This window comes from Peromyscus maniculatus, chromosome 1 (assembly GCF_049852395.1).
Source record: "Peromyscus maniculatus bairdii isolate BWxNUB_F1_BW_parent chromosome 1, HU_Pman_BW_mat_3.1, whole genome shotgun sequence".
Lineage (NCBI taxonomy): Eukaryota > Metazoa > Chordata > Mammalia > Rodentia > Cricetidae > Peromyscus > Peromyscus maniculatus.
The window spans coordinates 211,024,852-211,045,628 of record NC_134852.1 but is presented as its reverse complement, the minus strand read 5'-3'; the positions used below and the strand labels follow the sequence as shown (position 1 = coordinate 211,045,628).

The window sequence follows — 20,777 nt, the reverse complement described above, 5'->3', positions numbered from 1 at the left end:
ACACGAACAGTGACAGCCTACTGTTTTAATTTAAAAAATTCCACAGAAGAAATATGGATGAACAAAAAATAAACAAATACAGGTTTCATTGTCCTCCAGAAAAATAAGCTCACTATGTCACCACCAGGTAAAAGAGGTAACTGCCAGCTGGAGTCACTGTCACAGTCAACCTATTTTTCTGGATCTCAAGGATTTACGAGCTTTCTAAACGCTGGGACCATCCCGTGCTCATCATAAGGAATTACTCTGTACTACTATTTCAGAAGTAACACTTTTCTCATTTAAGACTGAATAATCACAAACTCACCATAGCTTAGCATTCTTAACTTAAAAGAGCATCAAGATCAAAATGCTCACTGTCAATTGTTCTTTCCTGTGTGGCCACATGAAATAATCTAACAAAGTAGATTATGTATCTTTATTATGCTGAAGACTAAATCTGTCTCACATCTAGTTAGTCTCCTTTATTTTTACATATCAAGTGAGTAGCTTTGAATGTGACATAGTACTTTATTCCCACCATCAAAAAGGCACTCTATGTACTGCTAAATAAATCAGCTTGCCTTTAGCAATAACATGACAATTAGAGAAACAGTATTTTCACTACAGTGATATACTGGAGAGTTAAATTAAGTATTTCAATGAATGCATCCACTTACATATAAAATCAACAATAATTTAGCATAATGAACAAGTGAATACTACAGCTATTTCTGGTTCTCTGGGAAAGGCCTTATTTAGTTCTGGGGTTTTGTTTTGTTTTGTTTTTCCCATTCCTAAGTACATCCTGGATTTCTACTTCGTCTCATCGTACTTCATTATCTCCTTTTCCACATTCCTTTCAATGAATCTTTCCTCCCACACTCAGTAGATATATTCTATATATTTAATATAAACTAAGTTTTACTCAATCCTACTCAATCTAAAGTGTTTGGATTCCTACTGTCTTTGACAGTTTGATCATATTACATATCTATCCTAATCTAAACGAATTGGTTTAAGACACAAGAGGCTTATACAATATTCAAATAAGGATGCAACAGTCAAAAGCTTCTAACAGTCATCCCGACCTATACTTCCCTTCTTGTTTCTAATACTAACTCGTTCCAACACATCTGATCTCATGCCTCTATATGACCACTGTGCTGAAATTAGAGAAAACCATTTCATACCTATCACTAAACTGATCTCTAAAGTGACATACACATGCTGTTGATTAATCTGTTTGAGAAGATTTTCTGGTATTTTCCTCTTTGCACAATCCTAACAGATACATACCTATGTCATATGCCAGGAAATCGGCAGAAAAACATTTTGCACCGTTACTCAAGGAAGTGTCATTATGAGTATTTCCTCCAAAAATAAGCATAGCTCCATTGATTAGGACAGCTGAGTGAAGGTATCTGGCAAACCCACTTTCTTTCAAAATAGTCCTACAGAATAAAATTCAAAAATGTATTACAAAGGATAGAGACCTCCCTGATTTTATAAATAAAGTACTGACTTAGTATATTAAAATTTTTTTCTGGGAATTATGGGGCAGGGGGGAATACATATATTTTAACCACTTGTAAATAACTTCTAAGGTCCAATATTTTAAAAGAATATTTGTGGAATCTTAATATCTCAGGATGCTTTGAGGGAAGCACATACAGACAGCATTTCCAATACTAATACTTTATATTTTGAATGATTTTTTACTTGTGAAGGTAGGAAACCAGTCTACCTCCAAGTACAGGATGAAGACACCATGGGTTTTTCTTTTTTTAATGCTAAAACAAAAGTTAAATATAGTAAATATAGTCCAAAATACATTGGGTTAAAATTATAAAATTGATAAGGACCCCCTAATGAGCCTTTATGTTTATTAGAATTTGTACACAAAGGTGCTGATACCATTAGTTTAAAAACTCAATGAATTTCTTCCGTAAGATGAACATTACCAAATAACCAGAACCCAGATAAAAACATGGCTATTTCTACTTCAATGACCAGTTCTAATATACTTTCCTATGGGTTATACTTATTTGTCTGAGGGTTCTTTAGATGCACCCAAAACATGTAGGTAATGAAAAACTGCAAACGGGCTGGAGAGCGGCCACACAGTTAGGAACATGTCAGCATCGGGAAGCTCCAGGTCTGAGAACTCCGGCCGTCACAGGCACCTGGGCTCAGGCACACACGCACACACACACTGAACAATGAACCCTCTAAAATGGATTGTCCAGAAACAGTAAAATTTAAAAGTACTGTAAATATATGCTCAGAATTATAAACTTCTCTGAATAAACCAATATATAAAGATGAACAGTAATATAAATCAGTACCTTCTAACAATCCTGATAAAAATATAAACATGGTAAACATTTATAAAATAGTTGGTTTGTATATAGTGTCTAAAACCATGGATTTTTAATGTCACTTAATCCTTAAAGAATATGAGACAGACTCCCAGAGTGACAATATACAGAGTTCCACAGTCTCTCCAGGAAAAGAAATGTAATTAATACAAAATGCTTTCAAAGTCTCAGAAATTTTAAGATTTCACAAAACTTTATTAAGAGTGACATTAACACTTAGTCAAGAATATCTACTAAGTTTGGCTAGGAAGTCAACAGTGGATCTGACCAGGTGGCTGGCACAGAACTTACAAGACTAAGACAAGGATCACAACTCAAGGCCTGCTGGGCAATGTAGTGAGCGTTTCTTCGAAACAAAAAGCAACAGAGCAGGGGTGTGCCCAGGAACATATAGTCAGCTGTAGAGAACCTGCCTTGGGCGCACAAGGCCCCGAGTTTAATCTCCACTCTTCCAAAGCGAGGGGGGAAGACCACAATCTCTAGTAGACTGAAGCGGGCACGTTCCTTTCTTTCTTCCCACCTTCTTCTCGACTTTGACATACACCAGCTCTCTAACACAAATCTCTAACCTGGAGGGGCACAGCCAGGGTAACAACTTTCTCTCCTTCCTTGGCTCCTAGCAGGTCAATGACAGCTTACTAAGAGTATCAGGCCACCACAGTTCTCACGGTCCCTATACTTACAGAAGTTCTATTCCAGGAACAAGTCTCAGAAGTCTAGGTGAGTTTCCATATTCAGCCCCCAGCATAGATGGGAGTCGTCAACCAGGTTAAAGAGGTTAAAGCGTAGTCATAGTATTTATCCTACCTCACTCAATAGAGCTGAAGTTCTACACCAGAGAGTCAAGCTTAGAAGACCCCAGTCTACTGCCCCTAGTTCTCTACGTATAAAGCAATGGGACCACCCCAAGGAGAATCAGGTCACTGAGCCCATGCACCTACAATTCCTGAACAGTAATACAGAGGTTCTCCAACAGGAAGAGAGGCAGACATTTCGAAAGCTCATATATATAAAGATCCATGAGGAAATCTACAAAATCTGGTTTAAAAGGGCTCAAACACTTGGGAGGCTCTATGACTTTGAGGCCAGCCTATCTACATAGCAATAGAGAAAAATACATGAAGTCAACCTCAGATCTCCACATGCATGTACCATAAACATATGTGCACACACACACACACACACACACACACACACACACACACACACACAAACACACCTGCAGGCACATAAGTATACCACATACATACATTACACTGATGAAGAACACTAACCTAGAATAAATAGTAAACATTCATAAAGAATATGATAAACTCTCAGAGATAACATTGGAGAAAGATCTAGGAACAGAGTTTGATGATGAACTGTTAGAAGCACCAAAAAGCACAAATCATAAATATAAATTGATGAGGTCTTACTAATATAATTTTTTCTGCACTAGAAAAACTATTGCTCAGAGAATAAAAGAGCCAAAAACTGTCATAAAACATTTGCAACCTAAGACATGACAAAAGAATGTTTTCAAAATTATACAAAGAACCCTTAAAACAGAACAAATACATGAACAGACACCTTTCCAAAGAAAGCACATGAATGTGAATATATGAATAAAAATATGCTTCACTTTGTGTAATGCACATTAAAAAGACACGCTACACACCTATTAAGATGGTGAAAACTGAAAATACTGACATTGCTATAACCTAACAAGGATGTAGACTAATAAAAATTCCTATCTGTTGATGCAAGGAATAAAACATGTCACTTTGAAAAATAATTTAGCAGTATTGTTTATGTAATAGAATACAATTCAGCCAGAAAAGACACAGGCTACTACACATGAAAAGACATGGTGGAACGTTATATATAGATTGCCGTGGGAAAAAAGCCACATGCACTCTATACAATTCTGTTTATAACATTACAAAAAGTAACGGCGAGAATGTCTATTTTTACACCCACTGTGGAAATCAGTAAGAATGCTACAAAAGCAAGAGGACTACCTATGGCTCAGTTATATCACGTCTGGGTCAAAGACTCCACGTCAATTTACAACAGGAACAGGCACACCTACTTCATCTCAAGCAATTTACCTCACAAAGTACAGACTGACTCAGCCCAAGTGCAAGAAACAAGTAAACAAAGATGGACGACCTGGTTACACACAGTGCATACACGGCCATACAGAAAATGGAATGTCATTTTCAGAGAGGCAGAGGGAGCTGAAGTTTACTTAATTCACATCACATTAAGTAAAATAAACCATATTCAAAAAGACACATCACATGTTCTCTCTCCTGTGAAACCTAAAAATCATATAGGAACAGTAAAGTTACTAGTGATATGGAGGGAAAGGAGAGTGTGACAGATGGGGACAGACAGAAAACAGGATCCAGGACATGGCATGAGTGTGGAAAATCACAATGAAACCCATCACTTACATAATTAACAGATCTTAATTTTACAGGGCATTTTACCGTACTAATAATACTGTACTAATAATATTAATAATAAATTAATAATACTAATAACAATTCTTTAAAATTTATTATTAATAAAAAATAATACTAATAACAATTCTTTAAAAATAAACAGAACTGAATCAGGCTGAGACAATTTGAATATTCTTATAGTAACTTTGTAATAAATTTCATTGCTAAAATTCTACAGGTAACATAAAAAACTGCCTTTAGCTCTCTTAAAGGCTATAATTAATACTCGGGAAAAATAATTCTGATTTTATAAATGTGGTCTATAGTATCAAAAAGAATGCTCTCCAAATAAGGTTATGTATCCAATATAGCATTAACATCAAATAATTAATGTGAATAATTCAAGAGAAGCATGATCATATCTCATATATTAACAAAGATTTTTAAAGTTCCTCATCAAAATATTAGAAAACCAAAAATCAATAGTAATATTTGGCTAAAGCTGATTTAAGTTGAGTTACTAAAATAAATCATGATAATTAGCCACCTCACTTTGGGAAAAACATCAGAGAGACAACTCTCAAAGGGATTTTGATACAAGCTGCTAGCAAATCAAGAGAAGAGAAAAAGTATTTTTAACCTAACTTTCTTAAAAAGATTTTCTACACACACACTGTATTCACATCATTTCTACTCACTCCTCGCCCCACTCCAAGTCCCCCATGTCTCCACCCCATCTAAAATTTATGACCTCTTTTTCATTAACTTTTGATTTGGTTGGTTGGTTGGTTTGGTCTTTTGAGACAGGGTTTCTCTGTGTAGCTTTGTGCCTTTCCTGGAATTCACTCTGTAGCCCAGGCTGGCCTCGAACTCACAGCGATCCGCTGCCTCTACCTCCCAAATTCTGGGATTAAAGGTGTGTGCCACCACTGCCCAGCTTTTTCATTAACTATTATTGCAAGCGTGTATATGTGCACACATACACACGTTTTTGAGTTCATTTAGTGTTGCTTTGTGTGTATATGTGTTTTAAGGCTGGACATAGGGATTGGATAAGCTATCAGGGGCTCATCCCTGGAAAAGACAATCCCTCTCTGAGCAGCCACTGATTAATTGCCCTAGTTCTTAATCTATGGGTGGGGGCCCTATAAGATTTCTCATCCACACTGGCTTGTCAACTGGTGTTGTCATCAGGCAGGTCTTGTTCAGGAGACCTGTACTTTTTATATTTCATAGGTACAACTTCCCTGCCATAAATAGATGTTACTGTCTCACAGCAGACATCCTGGGCCCCTGGCTGTAATTTTTCTGCCCCTTTAGGTATAGGGTTACAATGTATTTCTATCAATCAGGGCTGGGCACTACACTGGCTTTGTTCTGTTAATTTTGACTAGCTGCAGATTTCTGTAATAGTCTGTGGTGGTTTGAGAAAGAATGACCCACATAGGCTCATATGAATGCTTTCCTCCATCACTATCTGAGCGGACTCGGAGGTGTGGCCTGTGGGGGAAAGTGTGTCACTAGGCGTGGGCTTTGGGGTGGGTCCCAGGGGCCAAGCCGTGTGTCACTCTTCCCACTGCCTGTGGACCCAGATGGAGAACTCTCTTCAGAGCAAGAAAACACTGACTAGGACAGTCTCCGTCTGCTGAAAAGGAAGCTTCTCTGATGAGGGGTGAGAGCTGTGTTTATCTGTAGGTGTAAGGGTAGGTTTTTAGAATAAAGTTGGAAATGATAAGTTTAGGAAAATGGAGGTAGCAGGTTCTTCTCTGGGCCCCATGACTTCACCAGCCAGAGGTTTTTGTATAGGATTACAATACCAGGGATTAATTTCTTCCTACTGAGTGGGCCTCAAATCCAACTAGACGTCTGTTGGTGTTGCCACTATTACACTGTCAGGGATATACTGGACAGCTGGTCATCGTTGGACTTTTGACTGCTTTTTCCTTGACAATTACAGAGAAACTCCAGACACTATGGGAGCTAGTCTCCAAAGAGGAGTCTTCCAGGTCAGTGCCAGCTCAATACCTCTAAGTCCTGGGTCTGAAGTTGTATTATCTTAGCTATAAGGACTTACCTTAGTTCAGAGAGGCAAGCAGAGACAATAGTAATATCTTATGTTGTTCTAAGAGTCTCTTGGGCTCGCTGTCCAACAAACCGAAGGGAGGTGCCCTGCGGCTGGCCCTGGAGTCTCACACATTTCCCCTTTCGTAGCACGTAGGTCTTACTTAGCCTCTTCTCTAGTGCTCTCCCCAACCCTCATGGTCCCTTTTCAATTCCCTGGTTTCTACAGTTACTCTAAGTTATATACTGACATCAAAAAATTGGAGTTAGGATCCACAAATAAGAAAGAACACGTGCCGTTTGTCTTTGTGGCTCTGTGTTATTTCACCCGTTATAATTCCATTTATTTACCGGCAAATGCGACAATTAAATTTTTCTTTACAGCTGAACAGAATTCCATTGTGTATTACACGTTCTTAGCTGATTCCACTTACTAGCTATTGTGACTACAGCAGCAAAGAACACAGATGGGCAAGAATTTGTGGAGTGAGATGTCAAGTCCTTTGAGTAAATGCCAAGGAGTGGTAAGGCTGGGTCTATGGTAGACTTGAGTTTAGCACTCCGGGGTTCTCCAGATTTCCAAAGTGGCTATATCAGTTGGCAACCCCACCAGCAGTGAAGGGGGTTCCCATTTCCCTGCATCCTCACCAACATTTATGGTTGGTTGTTTTCTTGATCATAGCCAAGGTAAGATGAAATCTCAAAGTGACTATAATCTACATTTCCCTGGTTGCTAAGGATGTTGAACTCTTTTTAACCTAGCTGTTTTTAAACTATTCTTTTGGAACTCTTTCAGATCCATAGCCAATTTTTAGTTGGGTTATTTATTTTCTTGATTTTTTGTTTGTTAGTTCTTTGCATACACTGGTATTAACCCCCTATTAGATGGATAGTTGACAGAGTCTCTCCCGCTCTGCAGACTTCCTCTGCATTTGGTTGATGTTCACTATGCCACAGAGAAGCTTTCTAGTTTTATTAGGTCCTATCTGTCAACTGTTGGCCATAACTCCTGAGCAAGGGGAGCCCTGTTCAGAAAGTCCACCCTGCACTCCATCCTGGAGGGCACTGCCTGTGTCTGCTTCCGGCAGTCACGGGATTTCAGGTTTCACAGGGAAGACTCTGATCCACTTGGAGTTGATTTTTGTATAAGGTGACATATTTGTTAAGATTAGTTTTTTTAACCTTCCCAATAATGGTTTCTACGAAACCCACAGAGACACAGCTCTTGCTGGAGAAAGACTGGAGGCATTTCTCTAAATCTGAGGAACAAAGAGATGTATTAATTAACCATCACTTCCCTCTAATCTACACTGAGGTGCGGATGCAGTGGGCATGAAAGGACAAGATTAAAAGCTTTAAAACATAAAAAGAGTTTTATTCAGGTTATCCATATAGAATCTGATCAACTGCTATTTAAAAAATCTAAAAATACTTACACAGAAATTACTAAAATCAGCAATTCTGATATAAAACATAAAAATCAGTTTTACTTCCATCAAGATAAAAGCAGAAAAAAACATAACATTCATTGAAGGTATAGTATTCTCCCCAAAGTTAATATATACCTACAAATTCAGAATGTGACCTCGTTTAGAAACTGACTCTCTGCAAATATTTGTGCTAAAGTAAAAGGAAGTCACAATTTAAGTTAGATAAATGAGGTCACATTAATGTTAGATTCATGTGGCCCCTAAATTCATTGACTGGATCTTTATAAAGCAAGTCATGAACAGATAAAAATTTATATGAGAAGGGTGTAGTTACAAGAGGAGAAGCCCAGGATGCCTAAATACTAGAAAAGCAGAGAACAGTTCCTGGGAGACTTTGCCTGGACCGGAGCTCTGCTGCTCATGCTCCAGAACTAAAAGACTACATATTCTCAATGCCAGCTATGAAAGAACGCATTTCTGTTTCTAGGAGACATGAGGCTCATGGTAATATGTACTCAAATCCTTAAAAACCAGACCAGGTGGGACAGCTCAGGGGGTGGGGACGTTTGCGGCCACGCCTGACCAGCTGAGTCAGTCCCAGAACTCACATGATGGGGAGACCAACCCTCCTCAAGTTGTCCTCTGACCCCCCAGAAGCACACCTGTATATACACACGCCTGTATAGATGCGCACACACACACACACACACACACACACACACACACACGCTCAAGTGTGACCCCTACACTCATACACTAAAATAAATGTGAGTTTTAATTTTAAAACATACATATTTCATTGAGAAAACCATGAAAATATTAATTGCATAGGAATAATTTTCTTATTAATGTTTCCCATACTGTAGACAATCAAAGGAATGAACTGTTATTGAACAACACCCAGTGAGTACCTACGGCACAGACACCACCACACACACAAGCTAGATTGAAAATTAACTGTGAAACTAGTTAGAAAAAATTGAAAGTCATTTATAAAAATATGAAACATTGTAGAAGAGTGTTATATATGCAAAGTACAAAGCACAACCCATAAAATAAAACAAAACTTACTTATTTGACTATATGTATGTAAGTTCTATTTATCAAATAATGACACATGAATAGAAAGATAATCCACAATCTGAAAGAGCATGTTTGCAAACTACAAAATAAACTAATATTGCAGAGAAATATACACAGTCTATCAAATACAATAAAATGGGCAGAATATTTGCAAAAAATTTCAAAGAAGCACTATATGGACAACATATATGAAAAGATGTTCTACATTATTAGTAAAAGAGAAAATTAGAATTAAAATCACAACTGCGGGGCTGACGAGGTGGCTCGCCAGTAAAGCGCGTGTTTCGCAGGACGCCAGAGGAGCTGTGTTTGGATCTCTAGCACCCAAGCCAGGCACAGAAGTATGTGCCCTGACCTCAGGGATGGCGGGTGGAGAAGAGCAAGTGCTTGGGACTCACTGGCTACTCAGCATAGCCAAATCAATAAGCACCAGGTTCAGGGAGAGACCCTGTCTCAAAAAATAAGGTGGAGAATAAAGTAGACACTCAATGTAAATTTCTGACCTCCATACATATGCACACACATGTGCACAGGCATATGTGCATGCATGAAGTTACCTACCCTATCCACACAAAAAAACAAATAAATAAAATAAAACAGAACAAAGACTAGGCATAATTCCCCACAATCATATAGCACCTCTCTCTCTCTCTCTCTCTCTCTCTCTCTCTCTCTCTCTCTCTCTTAGGAAACAATACCTTGGAAAGACTGTAGAGTCAGAAACTCCCATCCATCTATGGTCAGAAGGCAAATCAGCAGACATCTGAATTGGAATATGGTTTGGGTAAAATCGAACATGACAGTACTCCCTTTGACCAAGAATTTATAAATAACTGGATTAGGAAAACTAGTACATTGGCCAATGACTAACTAAGAACATCTAGACCAGAACTGCTCATTCAGGCCAAACACTCAAGCACAGGACTGAAGACACTGAGACCATCTGCCCACACATCTGCTTCTCACATTAGTGTCTCCCAGCCATCACCTCCCGAATCTGTCCCTCTTCCTAAACGAAGATCACCACATAAATCACCTCTTCTAAAACTCAAAGCTCCTCTGTTTCACATTGTTTTCAACTAGTGACTTGACTTTACTTCACCGAGAAAGTAAAAGCAATTGGACTTTAAGCTCTCGCCGCCGTTACCCACCGTCGCCTTAGTTTTCACGTAGCCTGCCTGCCATCTCTCGCATCCCCCAGAACACGAAGCGCCTGCTTCCTCTCTCAGCACCATATCCGACTTGTAGTGGCTTTGCAAACATTCCTCTAACAAACTGTCCATTGTCTACATCTGACTGATCATTCCTGGGTCAGGTCACCAACATAATTACTTCTTCAACCTTAAAAAGATATTCTCTTGACTCACTTGTCTTACATTATCACTATTAATAATTTTCCCTTATAATTCAGTCCTCAGAGAGTTGTCAGTACTTTTTCTGGTTTTTTTTATTAGCCTAATAAACAGCTTGATAAGCATCCAATGAGTTATTTATTAAAAAGCCTTCAGACATTCAATATGCAGACATGTAAGTATGGTCATCAGTATTAACTGAAATGTGATTTACCTAATAACAAACAGACTTACAAAATTGTTCTGTCTCCAAAATCTCTGACAGGTAAATTTCTTAAAGAAAAAAAAATAAAATAACTGAGTAATTTAATTATCCTTGAATGCAATGACGTAAAAATAACCCCATAATATCAAACTGAAGCCTGAAGAGATGATTTCATGTAACTAGGTATAAGCCTTGTAAAATTTTTTAAAGTGTACGTGACTTCAAAGGTTTTAAGTACAGAACTGATACAGTACAACACCTTAATCATATGGAAGCATTACTTATAGTCATTACTGTAGATATTACTTATATCTACAGAAATATTCCTGGCATCCGTTCTTCCTCTCACTTGAAAAATAGGTTTTTAAAATCTAAGTCTCTGTTATCACACAGGCATGCTCACAGGCACACATGCACATGCATGCACCCACATGCACCCACAGCCTTGCTAAGAACAATGAAACTGTTGACAGGCTCCTACTGTAGCTCTATAGATAGATATAGACCCACAGCCTTGCTAAGGTCAATGGAACAGTTGACAGACTCCTACTGTAGCTCTATAGATAGAGATAGACCCACAGCCTTGCTAAGGACAATGGAACTGTTGACAGGCTCCTACTGTAGCTCTATAGATAGATACAGACCCACAGCCTTGCTAAGAACAATGGAACTGTTGACAGGCTCCTACTATAGCTCTATAGATAGAGATAGACCCACAGCCTTGCTAAGGACAATGGAACTGTTGACAGGCTCCTACTATAGCTCTATAGATAGGTATAGAAAAAGCATCATGAGCTGTCTGATGTAACAAAGCGAAGTGGTCAAAGCGTGATGGCACCAGACCTTGAAAACAGAGTTGAAACCCTGTAGGGCAATGTCAACCAGTACAACACACTAACAAGATAAAAAGAATCAACCTGGAGGAGTGACGAGCTTATAGTCAAGAGCACTGATGTTCCTCCACTCTTCAAATGTCAACAAACCAGATCTAACTGCATATGAAGCAGGAATATAGCAGCAAAAACTCTGAGTGCATCCCGAACTTCGATGCCTCAACACTTCCCCACCAGTGAAAACAAAAATGTTTGTTAGCTAAACATTAAAACTTGAGTATCTTGGCTGGAGAGATGGCTCAGAGGTTAAGAGCACTGACTGCTCTTCCAGAGGTCCTGAGTTCAATTCCCAGCAGCCACATGGTGGCTCACAACCATCTGTAATGAGATCTGGCGCCCCCTTCTGGCCTGCAGACATGCAGGCAGAACACTGTATACTTAATAAAAAAATAAATCTTTAAAAAAAAAAAACTTGAGTATCTTTTAATATGTCAAATTGTCATAAACTAGTAACATAAAATATGAAATCACAGAGTGATATCAAACATATTCTTATTTCTGAAATAAAACAGGACACTATCTTTTTTTCTCCTGTTGTGAGATACGTTGCTGTCTGGTTCAATCCTTGTTCTTTTGAAAATGTATTATGCTGTTGGCTTTTTTAAGATATTTCCATTAGATCCTGAATTTTAGGCTGATTGTTTTCTTTCAGACATTTGAAAGCATTATGTCTTCTGGTTCCACGTATTCGGTTAAGAAGTTGTCTATTGGAGTGGTGAAGTGTTCATAACAAGGGTAGTGAATAGAGTCCAGGTCTCCAAAACCCTGGTAAAGGCCAGGTGGGTGTGGTAACCTGAATCCCAGCACCTGGAAGGTAAAAGACAAGCAGAGGGTCCTTGGAGAAGGAGGCTAGCTAGAGGAGAAGGATCAGTGAACTCTGAGTGGAACTGAGAAAGCCTTCCTCAGTGAGGGTAGACAGTGACAGAGGAAGGCTCCTCAACTTCAACCTCAAACCTCCCAGGCACGCACACCCAGGTGCACTTGCACCCCACAATAACAAACACACACACATGCACATCCACTACCCACCAGGCACATAAATTACAGAGCCAGAAAAACTGTCAGTTGTCATTCCTAGCTGCCTCCAAGACGGGGAAATGCCTTTTCTCTGTTTTCACTGCTGTCTTTATTTTGGAGGGAGTTTTACTATAATTACATTAATTTCCCTTGTCCTTGTTGCTCATGAAGCTGTTTCATTCTGTGACTTGATATCTTTTCATGCTAAAAGGAAGTCTCACAGCCCTACTCTCCCCAGACAGTGAGGAATGAACAGCAGAAGAAGGTGAAAGGGGAGAAAATCACTACCTAATAAGCAAGTTTTTCCTAAATGCATTCAAACAACTTCAGAAGACATGCCAACTGTCTTAAAACAAAAAGCATAATTTCTCAGATTCTAAAAAAGAAGCAAGTACAATAATATGGTATTTTAAAACTATAAACATAAAAGATAAATGAAAACTCAGTGTTTCTAACAGAAGATGAATGTTATGGATACAAATAAGTCATAAATTAAACAAAAAGAGACAAGTGAACACCTGAAAAAAATTGAAGTCACCATATTAATTGGGGAAACACACATCGATGCATCACTGAGAAACTGTCTCTATCTACTACATGGGCAGGAGTAGGATCCTCATTAGCAACTGCTGCTGAGAACATGGAGGACAAGTATGGGTAGGGTTTCTCTGAGTCCTGGCAGCTGCTCCCAAATAACCACAAAGAGGCTTAATATTAATTATAAATACTCGGCTGACAGCTCAGGCTTATTACTAGCTACCTCCTACACTTTAAATTAAACCATATTTCCAGCTACCCTCTGCCATATGGTGGTACCTTCTTTTAACATGGCATGGTCATCTTACTTCTCTCCGCCTCTCCTCACGACTCCTGAGACTGCATCCTTCTTCTTCCCAGTGTCTTTAGTCTGGTTTTCCCGCCTAACCTTACCCTGTCCAGCTATTGGCCAGCCAGCTTCTTTAGTAAACCAATCAAAGCATAATTCACACAGTGTACAGAAGGATTATTCCACAGCAGACAAGGGCACTCCTGCTGTTGGAAGCACACAGTGCTACAGAGAACCGAAAGCCAGTTCAGTAACACATTACGATGTCATTTTTATGTGTGCACCTCTGAAACATTACTGTAAATGAGCATGAGAAGGCTAATATAACATGTACAGTGGAGCACTGCTATTTATAAAAAGGTGAAAATATATCATAATACCACAAGCTTTGTATTTCATTGAAGTTAGATGATAAAACAGAAAGAAAATGCTTTTTGTAAACTTAATAAATATTTTTAAATGCAAGTGTAAATAAGAACAAATCCTGGACATATAATACGAAAGCTTGAGATTATAATGGTAAACAAAATTATTCATCTAAAATTAACATATTAGAGGTACTTGTAGGTATTTCTATGGGATCAGAAACTATTTTAAATTATATTGTTTATACATAGAGGAATCTGTTAATTTTTACTATTGCTGCATGGAAGTGTATCATGTTACCATAAAGATTTCAAAAGTTCAAAAACTTTTCTGTGACATCATTCTATAAACGTCACTATTACACAACTATAAGATATTATCACAGCAGGGCTCATGCTCCTGGGAACGCACAGAACTGTGACAGCACAGTCAAGACCTGCTCAAGTCCAAACCAGACCAAGCCACAGCAAGGAACAGGGGAGGTTGGCACAATGTCCCACTCTTAACCAAGAAGCCGTCTGCAATGGCTACTTTCCAGGAAAAGAAAATCAGTTTTCTCCAATGGAGTGACACTGGATATATCAACCACACTTGAGGCATGCCCCATGCCCAGGAGCACTTTGGTCAAACGAATTCCATGGTGTGTGTGTGTGTGTGTGTGTGCGCGCGCGCTTTGTTTTGAGTACATTTTTGGGTTTTGATAGTTGTTTTGTTTGATTTGTTTTGTTTTTGTTTTTTACTGAGAGAAAAAGAACATGAAGTTGATGGGTAAGAGGAGGTGAAGAGGGAATGGAGAAGCAGAGGAAGGGGAAAGAATACTATCAAAATATATTGAATGAAAAAAGCCAGTAAAAATATTATCATACAACTATTACCAAATTTTCACTTTCTCATACTTTATTTTACTCAATCTACTCACCAAGTCTTGGTGTTAACTTCATACTTATAAAGGTCATCCACCAATCCATACTTATTGCCTGGTAATGCTTTATAACCTCCATGAACATAAATGGACTTGGTTACTTCATCATACACACTTGTGTGGCCATATCCACCTTGTACAATAGCTCCTTTAGTTTCAGGAACCAGCCAAGTGTTTGATGCTGTAGCAAGAAGAAACAAACCATGAAACTCAAGTAGTAGTTAAAAATACCACCAAAATGTCACAAATCCACCCAGTGAACTCTGTTGGCGTCTCTTCATGAGCAGATGGCGCTACACTTGGTACATGACGTAAGGTGCTACTGTGAGGCTGAGGGGAGACCATGTGGCCTAGGTCTTCACAGATAAATTCTGAAAACCCAGCATTTGTGATTATAAAGAAAAGGGGGAATTTATCTTATATGTACTTACATATTCAAAAAATAGTCCTTAATAAAATAAAATACATAGCAAATACTTATTATGGCCTTCTGTGTGACAAACTTGAAATAAGCTAGCGATGTAACGGAGATAAAAAATCATATGACCGCTCTCTTATACCTAAGCTAACTGAACACACTTTAGCTGGTTCTAAAAATTTAAATAATTGTTGGGGTCTACCAGCGAGCACACTGGTGAAGAGCTCACCAGGGAAAGAGGGACATTCTCCTTCATCTACAGCAGTAGAACAGGTGGCTGCTGGGACTCACCCTCGGTCCTCCTCAGAAACAAGTGACTGGACCACTGAGCCACCCCTCCAGGCCAACACCTCCTTTCTAATACAGCACCGAAGCGCCACTGTTCGGTGGCGCAGTAACTTCTTCCCTTGGCCATCGCTAAGCAACATCTGTCCACTGCTGTGTGCTCTTTACTGTGTGCTTTTCAGGGGCAATTGTACTTACATATAAAACACAGAATTTTTAAATGCTCATGATTCATCTATTATTCCTATAAAACTCAAAAAACATGACTCTTTCCGCTTCTGTGAAGCCAACAGAACAAAAATCAATCAAAGTAATAAATAAATAAATAAATAAATAAATAAATAAATAAATAAATATTATAAATTCACTGAGAAATAGTATTTTGGTTATAGAATAAGCCAAAAGCAACTGAAAGTATAGATTTTTTTTTTAATTAACCAAAATTCCATTGTCATTCTACAACCAGATTGTTCCTAATTGAAAGTAAAAATCTATCAGACAATACTTTATTAGCTAACAACCTGCATGGACATTACCACTACAGGAGAGCACACCTGTTGTGTTCTCCTGGCCATCCATGCAATAAAAGCACCACCAGGCTTCATGAATGAGGCTATGAAAACAGGACATGTATAACACATGCTCTGTGACCCAGAGCACATGTCAGCACATGTGAGAAGAGAGGGATACATTTGTGAAACAGTAAGCAAGGAACACTGGGAAGAGCAAACTGACCTGACAGTGTTCCAGACAACACGAAGGTGATACGACATTGGTGATTATGAGCTTAAGAAGGGGAGAGTTAGAAGGGTGACAAGAGGATGAGAGAGAGCAGCGAAAGAGATCAGAGGCAGCGGACTGAAGGCTCTGGAAAGGCCAAAGAGCTACGAGAGGTGTGGGTACCACATGCAGTAAGCTGAAAGGATCAGTCACACTTGAAAAACAATAAAAATTACATGACCAATTGCAGGCCCTAGAGAGATGACGTCAAGAGGGCGGCAAGAGGAGAGATCAAGCAGCGTAGAAAACAAGACTTTCCACAGACAAAACAAGGAACTAAGAGGTCAGACATTAAAGGTACTTATGTGGATATTTAAGTCAAAAATGTAACAGAGAACACTTGGGAGAGCAGACCCTGCACCTCGCCTGGGCAGCACAGGAGAGCCCCTGATGGCTGGGGTGGGTGAGATAGCCCTGAGGGTGTGAGAGTGGAGAGCCGACCCTGATGGCTGGGGCTTGGGAGAGATAGCCCTGAGGGTGTGAGAGTGGAGAGCTGACCCTGATGGCTGGGGTGGGTGAGATAGCCCTGAGGGTGTGAGAGTGGAGAGCTGACCCTGATGGCTGGGGTGGGTGAGATAGCCCTGAGGGTGTGAGAGTGGAGAGCTGGCCACACGCCCCTGTCTGCCATGAAGTGGTGAGGGCAAGGGGGAGATGGCCTCCTCCACTTGTCCCTGCCACCTGTGGTAGGTGAGAGCTGACCCTCCCCTCACCAGACCTGCACGTCACCTGAGCAGCACGGTAGAGCTGACCCTGTTGGCGGAGGTGTGAATGAGCCAGGCCTGTGAGCAAGGGAGAGCTGTCCCCATTACTCATCTGTCATGTGGCCGCATGAGTGGGGGAGAGATCCCCTCCCCTCCTACCTCAGGTGGAGGGCCGCCCTGAGACCACAAAAGCAGAGGAGAGTTGTCCCTGCCCCTCATCTGCTGCAGCACTCGGGAAAGTGGCCCCTACATCTCAACTGGGCAACACAGCAAAGCTGGCCCTGAAGGTGTACATGTGGGAGAACCTACCCTGAGGACATAAAAGTGGGAGAATGGGCCCCACCCCTACAAGGGGTGACCGAGCCCGGGCAATACTGAAGAGCTCACCCTGCAAATGGCAAAGAACCAGGGAGCAGCAATGGATGTCCAGGGAGAGTCCCAGTGAGGGCCCAGTGTCAATGGTGTAGCGGAGACCAGGGGCCTTGGACCAAACCAATGACTCTTTGTAATGGAAGCCAGCGTGCAGAGATGTATGGATAAAGGGTTTGCTGTGTGACTCACTGTGACACACTGCAGCTTCCATGATCAGATTTTCCATTTCTTCCTTTTTTTTTCCTTTTTTGTCTTAAATTTTAGTTTGTTTCATCTGGGGAGGGGAGGTTTCAGGGGCAAAGGGCAGATACAACGGGATGGGAGATGGGTGGGATTGGGATGCATGATGTGAAAGACACAAGAATAAATTTAAATAAAAGAGCCAGGCGGTGCTGAGGGCATGCCTTTAATCCCAGCACTCCGGAGGCAGAGCCAGGCGGATCTCTGTGAATTCGAGACCAGCCTGGTCTAGAGTGAGATCCAGGACAGGCACCAAAACTACACAGAGAGACCCTGTCTCAAAAAAAAAACAAAAAAGAACAAAAAGAAAGATATATATATATAAATGTGTATATGTGTGTGGATATATATGTGTGTGTGTGTGTGTGTGTGTGTGTGTGTATGTGTGTGTAGATATAGACACACACACACACACACACACACACACACACACACACACACACACATCTGCTCATAGGTGCTAGACAAGGTGACACTAAGCCAGAATCTAAGTCCAAGAAACAAACAGTGACTGAATGGAAGCGCAAACAAGGACTGTGAGGTGGGGTGACAACGTGGGCTGACAGTGTGGGGCCACGGCCAGGTCATCACACCTGGGGGATGGGGACGAGAACGGAAGTGACAGTACGGGTGCAGACGTGGCACACCCGCTTCCACAGCGGTTCTGCCTCCACCTGAAGGGCTGCAGAGGAGACCGAGGTGCGTCTTCCTCTGAGCCCCTTCCTGATGCTGCAACCCTTCAATACAGTTCCTCAGGTTGTGGTGACCCCCCACCCCCGCCCCGCAACCATGAGATTAGTTTCGTTGCTACTTCATACCTGTCACTTTGCTACTGTTATGAATTGTAAATTTTTGGAGACAGGTTTAGCAATGGAGTCACAACCCACAGGTTGCTAAGCACACATGCATTCTTGCCACTAATGTGGCCTGCAGAGGAGTAGTCCTGCTGAGACCATGCAAGGAGTCTGTAAGGTCACGTGTGTTGTTCACGCAAAAGTCAAGAACTGGAACTCAGGAAGTGAGGAGACCCAGAAATGAGTTATTCTTAACTTTAAACAGCAACTATAAGATAAATGTAGACAAACTAAAACAACAACAAAGTTACCATTGCTTGAAAATGTCATAAGGAATTGAGGGCGGGGGAGACTAGAAAATTTACTTATATAATAAAAAGAAGCATCCAGAAAATCAGGCATAGATTGACCAGGTTACCTTCATACAGTAAAAAACAATCTCTTTTAGAAACCAGCAGCTTCCCCTTGAGAACCTACTTTAAATAGGCCTAGCAATAAGACATAACACAGAAAACTGAAAATCCTAAAAATCCTGAAACACAAAGACAAGAGCTAATTTCAGCTTTTGATTCACAGGTAAAATCTAAGGAAACAGCACCATCTATTGGAACGCCTCACATCTAAAATATTTGTAAATCTCTGAAAATGAGTGTGCAACATTCTTCCACATCTGGCTAAGAGATGTACCTAAATATTAAAGGACAAAAATCTAAAAGATTATACTGAGAAAGCATTAGTAAGGACTAATACTTACAATTCCAATCTAAACTCACCATTTTGACCAAATAATTAGAAGATTAAAAACAAAAGTGCTCGCAACCAATACAGAAATGGCATCGTTAAAGGAACTCACAGATGTGGTATTCCTGTATGCTGCTTGTGTAACCATATATTGCAGAATATCCAAATATCACAATCATGACAACATCCCTACTGTCCAGCTCCATGATGTGTGCTGAATGTCCCTCCACGGCGTACTGCTGACCATGTCCAAGAACAGTGGGCGTCTTTGTACTCCACGACTGACTGTGTACGTTAAAAACCCACAATTCATCTGTGACATTGCCGTCACTTGTTTCAATTCTGCCTCCATACATAAAGATGTTATCCTGTAAGTTAAAATACACACATTAGTAGACAAGAGAGTTATTTCTTAGCAACATGCACCAAGTTTTAAAGACTGTATTTAAAAACTACATTTCAGTAACTGCTCACCCCATACCTTAAATGGGAACACACCAATGATCACAAAAGGGGAAACGTCACAAAGTTGCTGTAATGTATTTTAGTTTAAATGTCACATTGTGTACTCTACTAGATATACTTTGGTTGTTCTATACAGGAAGCGAACACTGAAATGATGTGAGTGGAAACTGCAGTCAACACATCACAAACTATGCATAACAGTGCAGCGGTTTTACAATGGACGACCCTCAGATACCAGGAAAGCAGCAGCATGCAGTTGTTGGACGTCACCCAGGCAGTCTTTCCAATATCTGAATGATCTGAGTCCCTAATAGTTACATTTTAATTATACCACCTATATAAATGGTTCTTGCTACTCTCAATTACTCAATGTTTTCCAGCAGAATCACCAAAAACATGGGCATTTGTGTATTACTCAAAGTACATTTTATTCCCATTTATGGCTGTGGGAAAACATATACATTCAGTTCACCTTAGGTCAATCTTTACAACACTTATAAATTACCCAATTAATTTCATTCACAGATGATTCATATAAATGATACAGAAATGGTATAGACCACTATATTTCAACTAAAAAGATGATTTCTGCAGTTTTGCAAAAGGTTATCTAAGGAAAACACCAAACTAAAATTATACTTAATTGTGAAAAGTGGAATGCTTTCCCTAAGACCAAGAGTAAGATAAGGATGTCTACTTTATCATTTCTATTGAAAACGTACTGAAATGTCTACTTAGGGCAAATAGGCAAAAATTAATAAGAACCCAGATTAAAAAAAATGGAAGCCAATTTCTATCAGCAGATTATATCACCTCTATAAAAGCTCCTAAGAAATGAAGAGTTAGCGAGTAGGTTCAGTTTTAAGTAGCATGAGGTCAGTGTGCAGAATACATGTCCATCCACACACTTGCAATGAACTATCCAAAAGAAAAGTCAGCAAAGGAGCTACCCAAACACCAAAAGTTCAAAACTGAAGTTATAAAACACAGTTGAAATTTACAAAGATCTAAATAGAAAGACACTCCATTTTAGG

General features: G+C 39.8%; 1 protein-coding gene across 5 annotated transcripts in view; it reads right to left on the bottom strand.

Moving 5' to 3' along the window:
• Atrnl1 (attractin like 1) overlaps nucleotides 1-20,777 on the bottom strand; it is a 587,588-nt gene that overhangs the window by 514,213 nt on the left and 52,598 nt on the right. For 4 of the 5 annotated variants that reach the window (XM_076563387.1, XM_076563388.1, XM_006978477.4 and 1 more), the window contains exons 8-10: nucleotides 19,391-19,646; nucleotides 14,945-15,128; nucleotides 1,279-1,433 (exon numbers count right to left, since the gene is read on the bottom strand). In XM_076563387.1, coding sequence (XP_076419502.1) covers nucleotides 1,279-1,433; nucleotides 14,945-15,128; nucleotides 19,391-19,646 — 595 coding nt within the window. The remainder of the gene's footprint in view (nucleotides 1-1,278; nucleotides 1,434-14,944; nucleotides 15,129-19,390; nucleotides 19,647-20,777) is intronic. The other variant, XR_013048413.1, reaches the window with a different exon arrangement.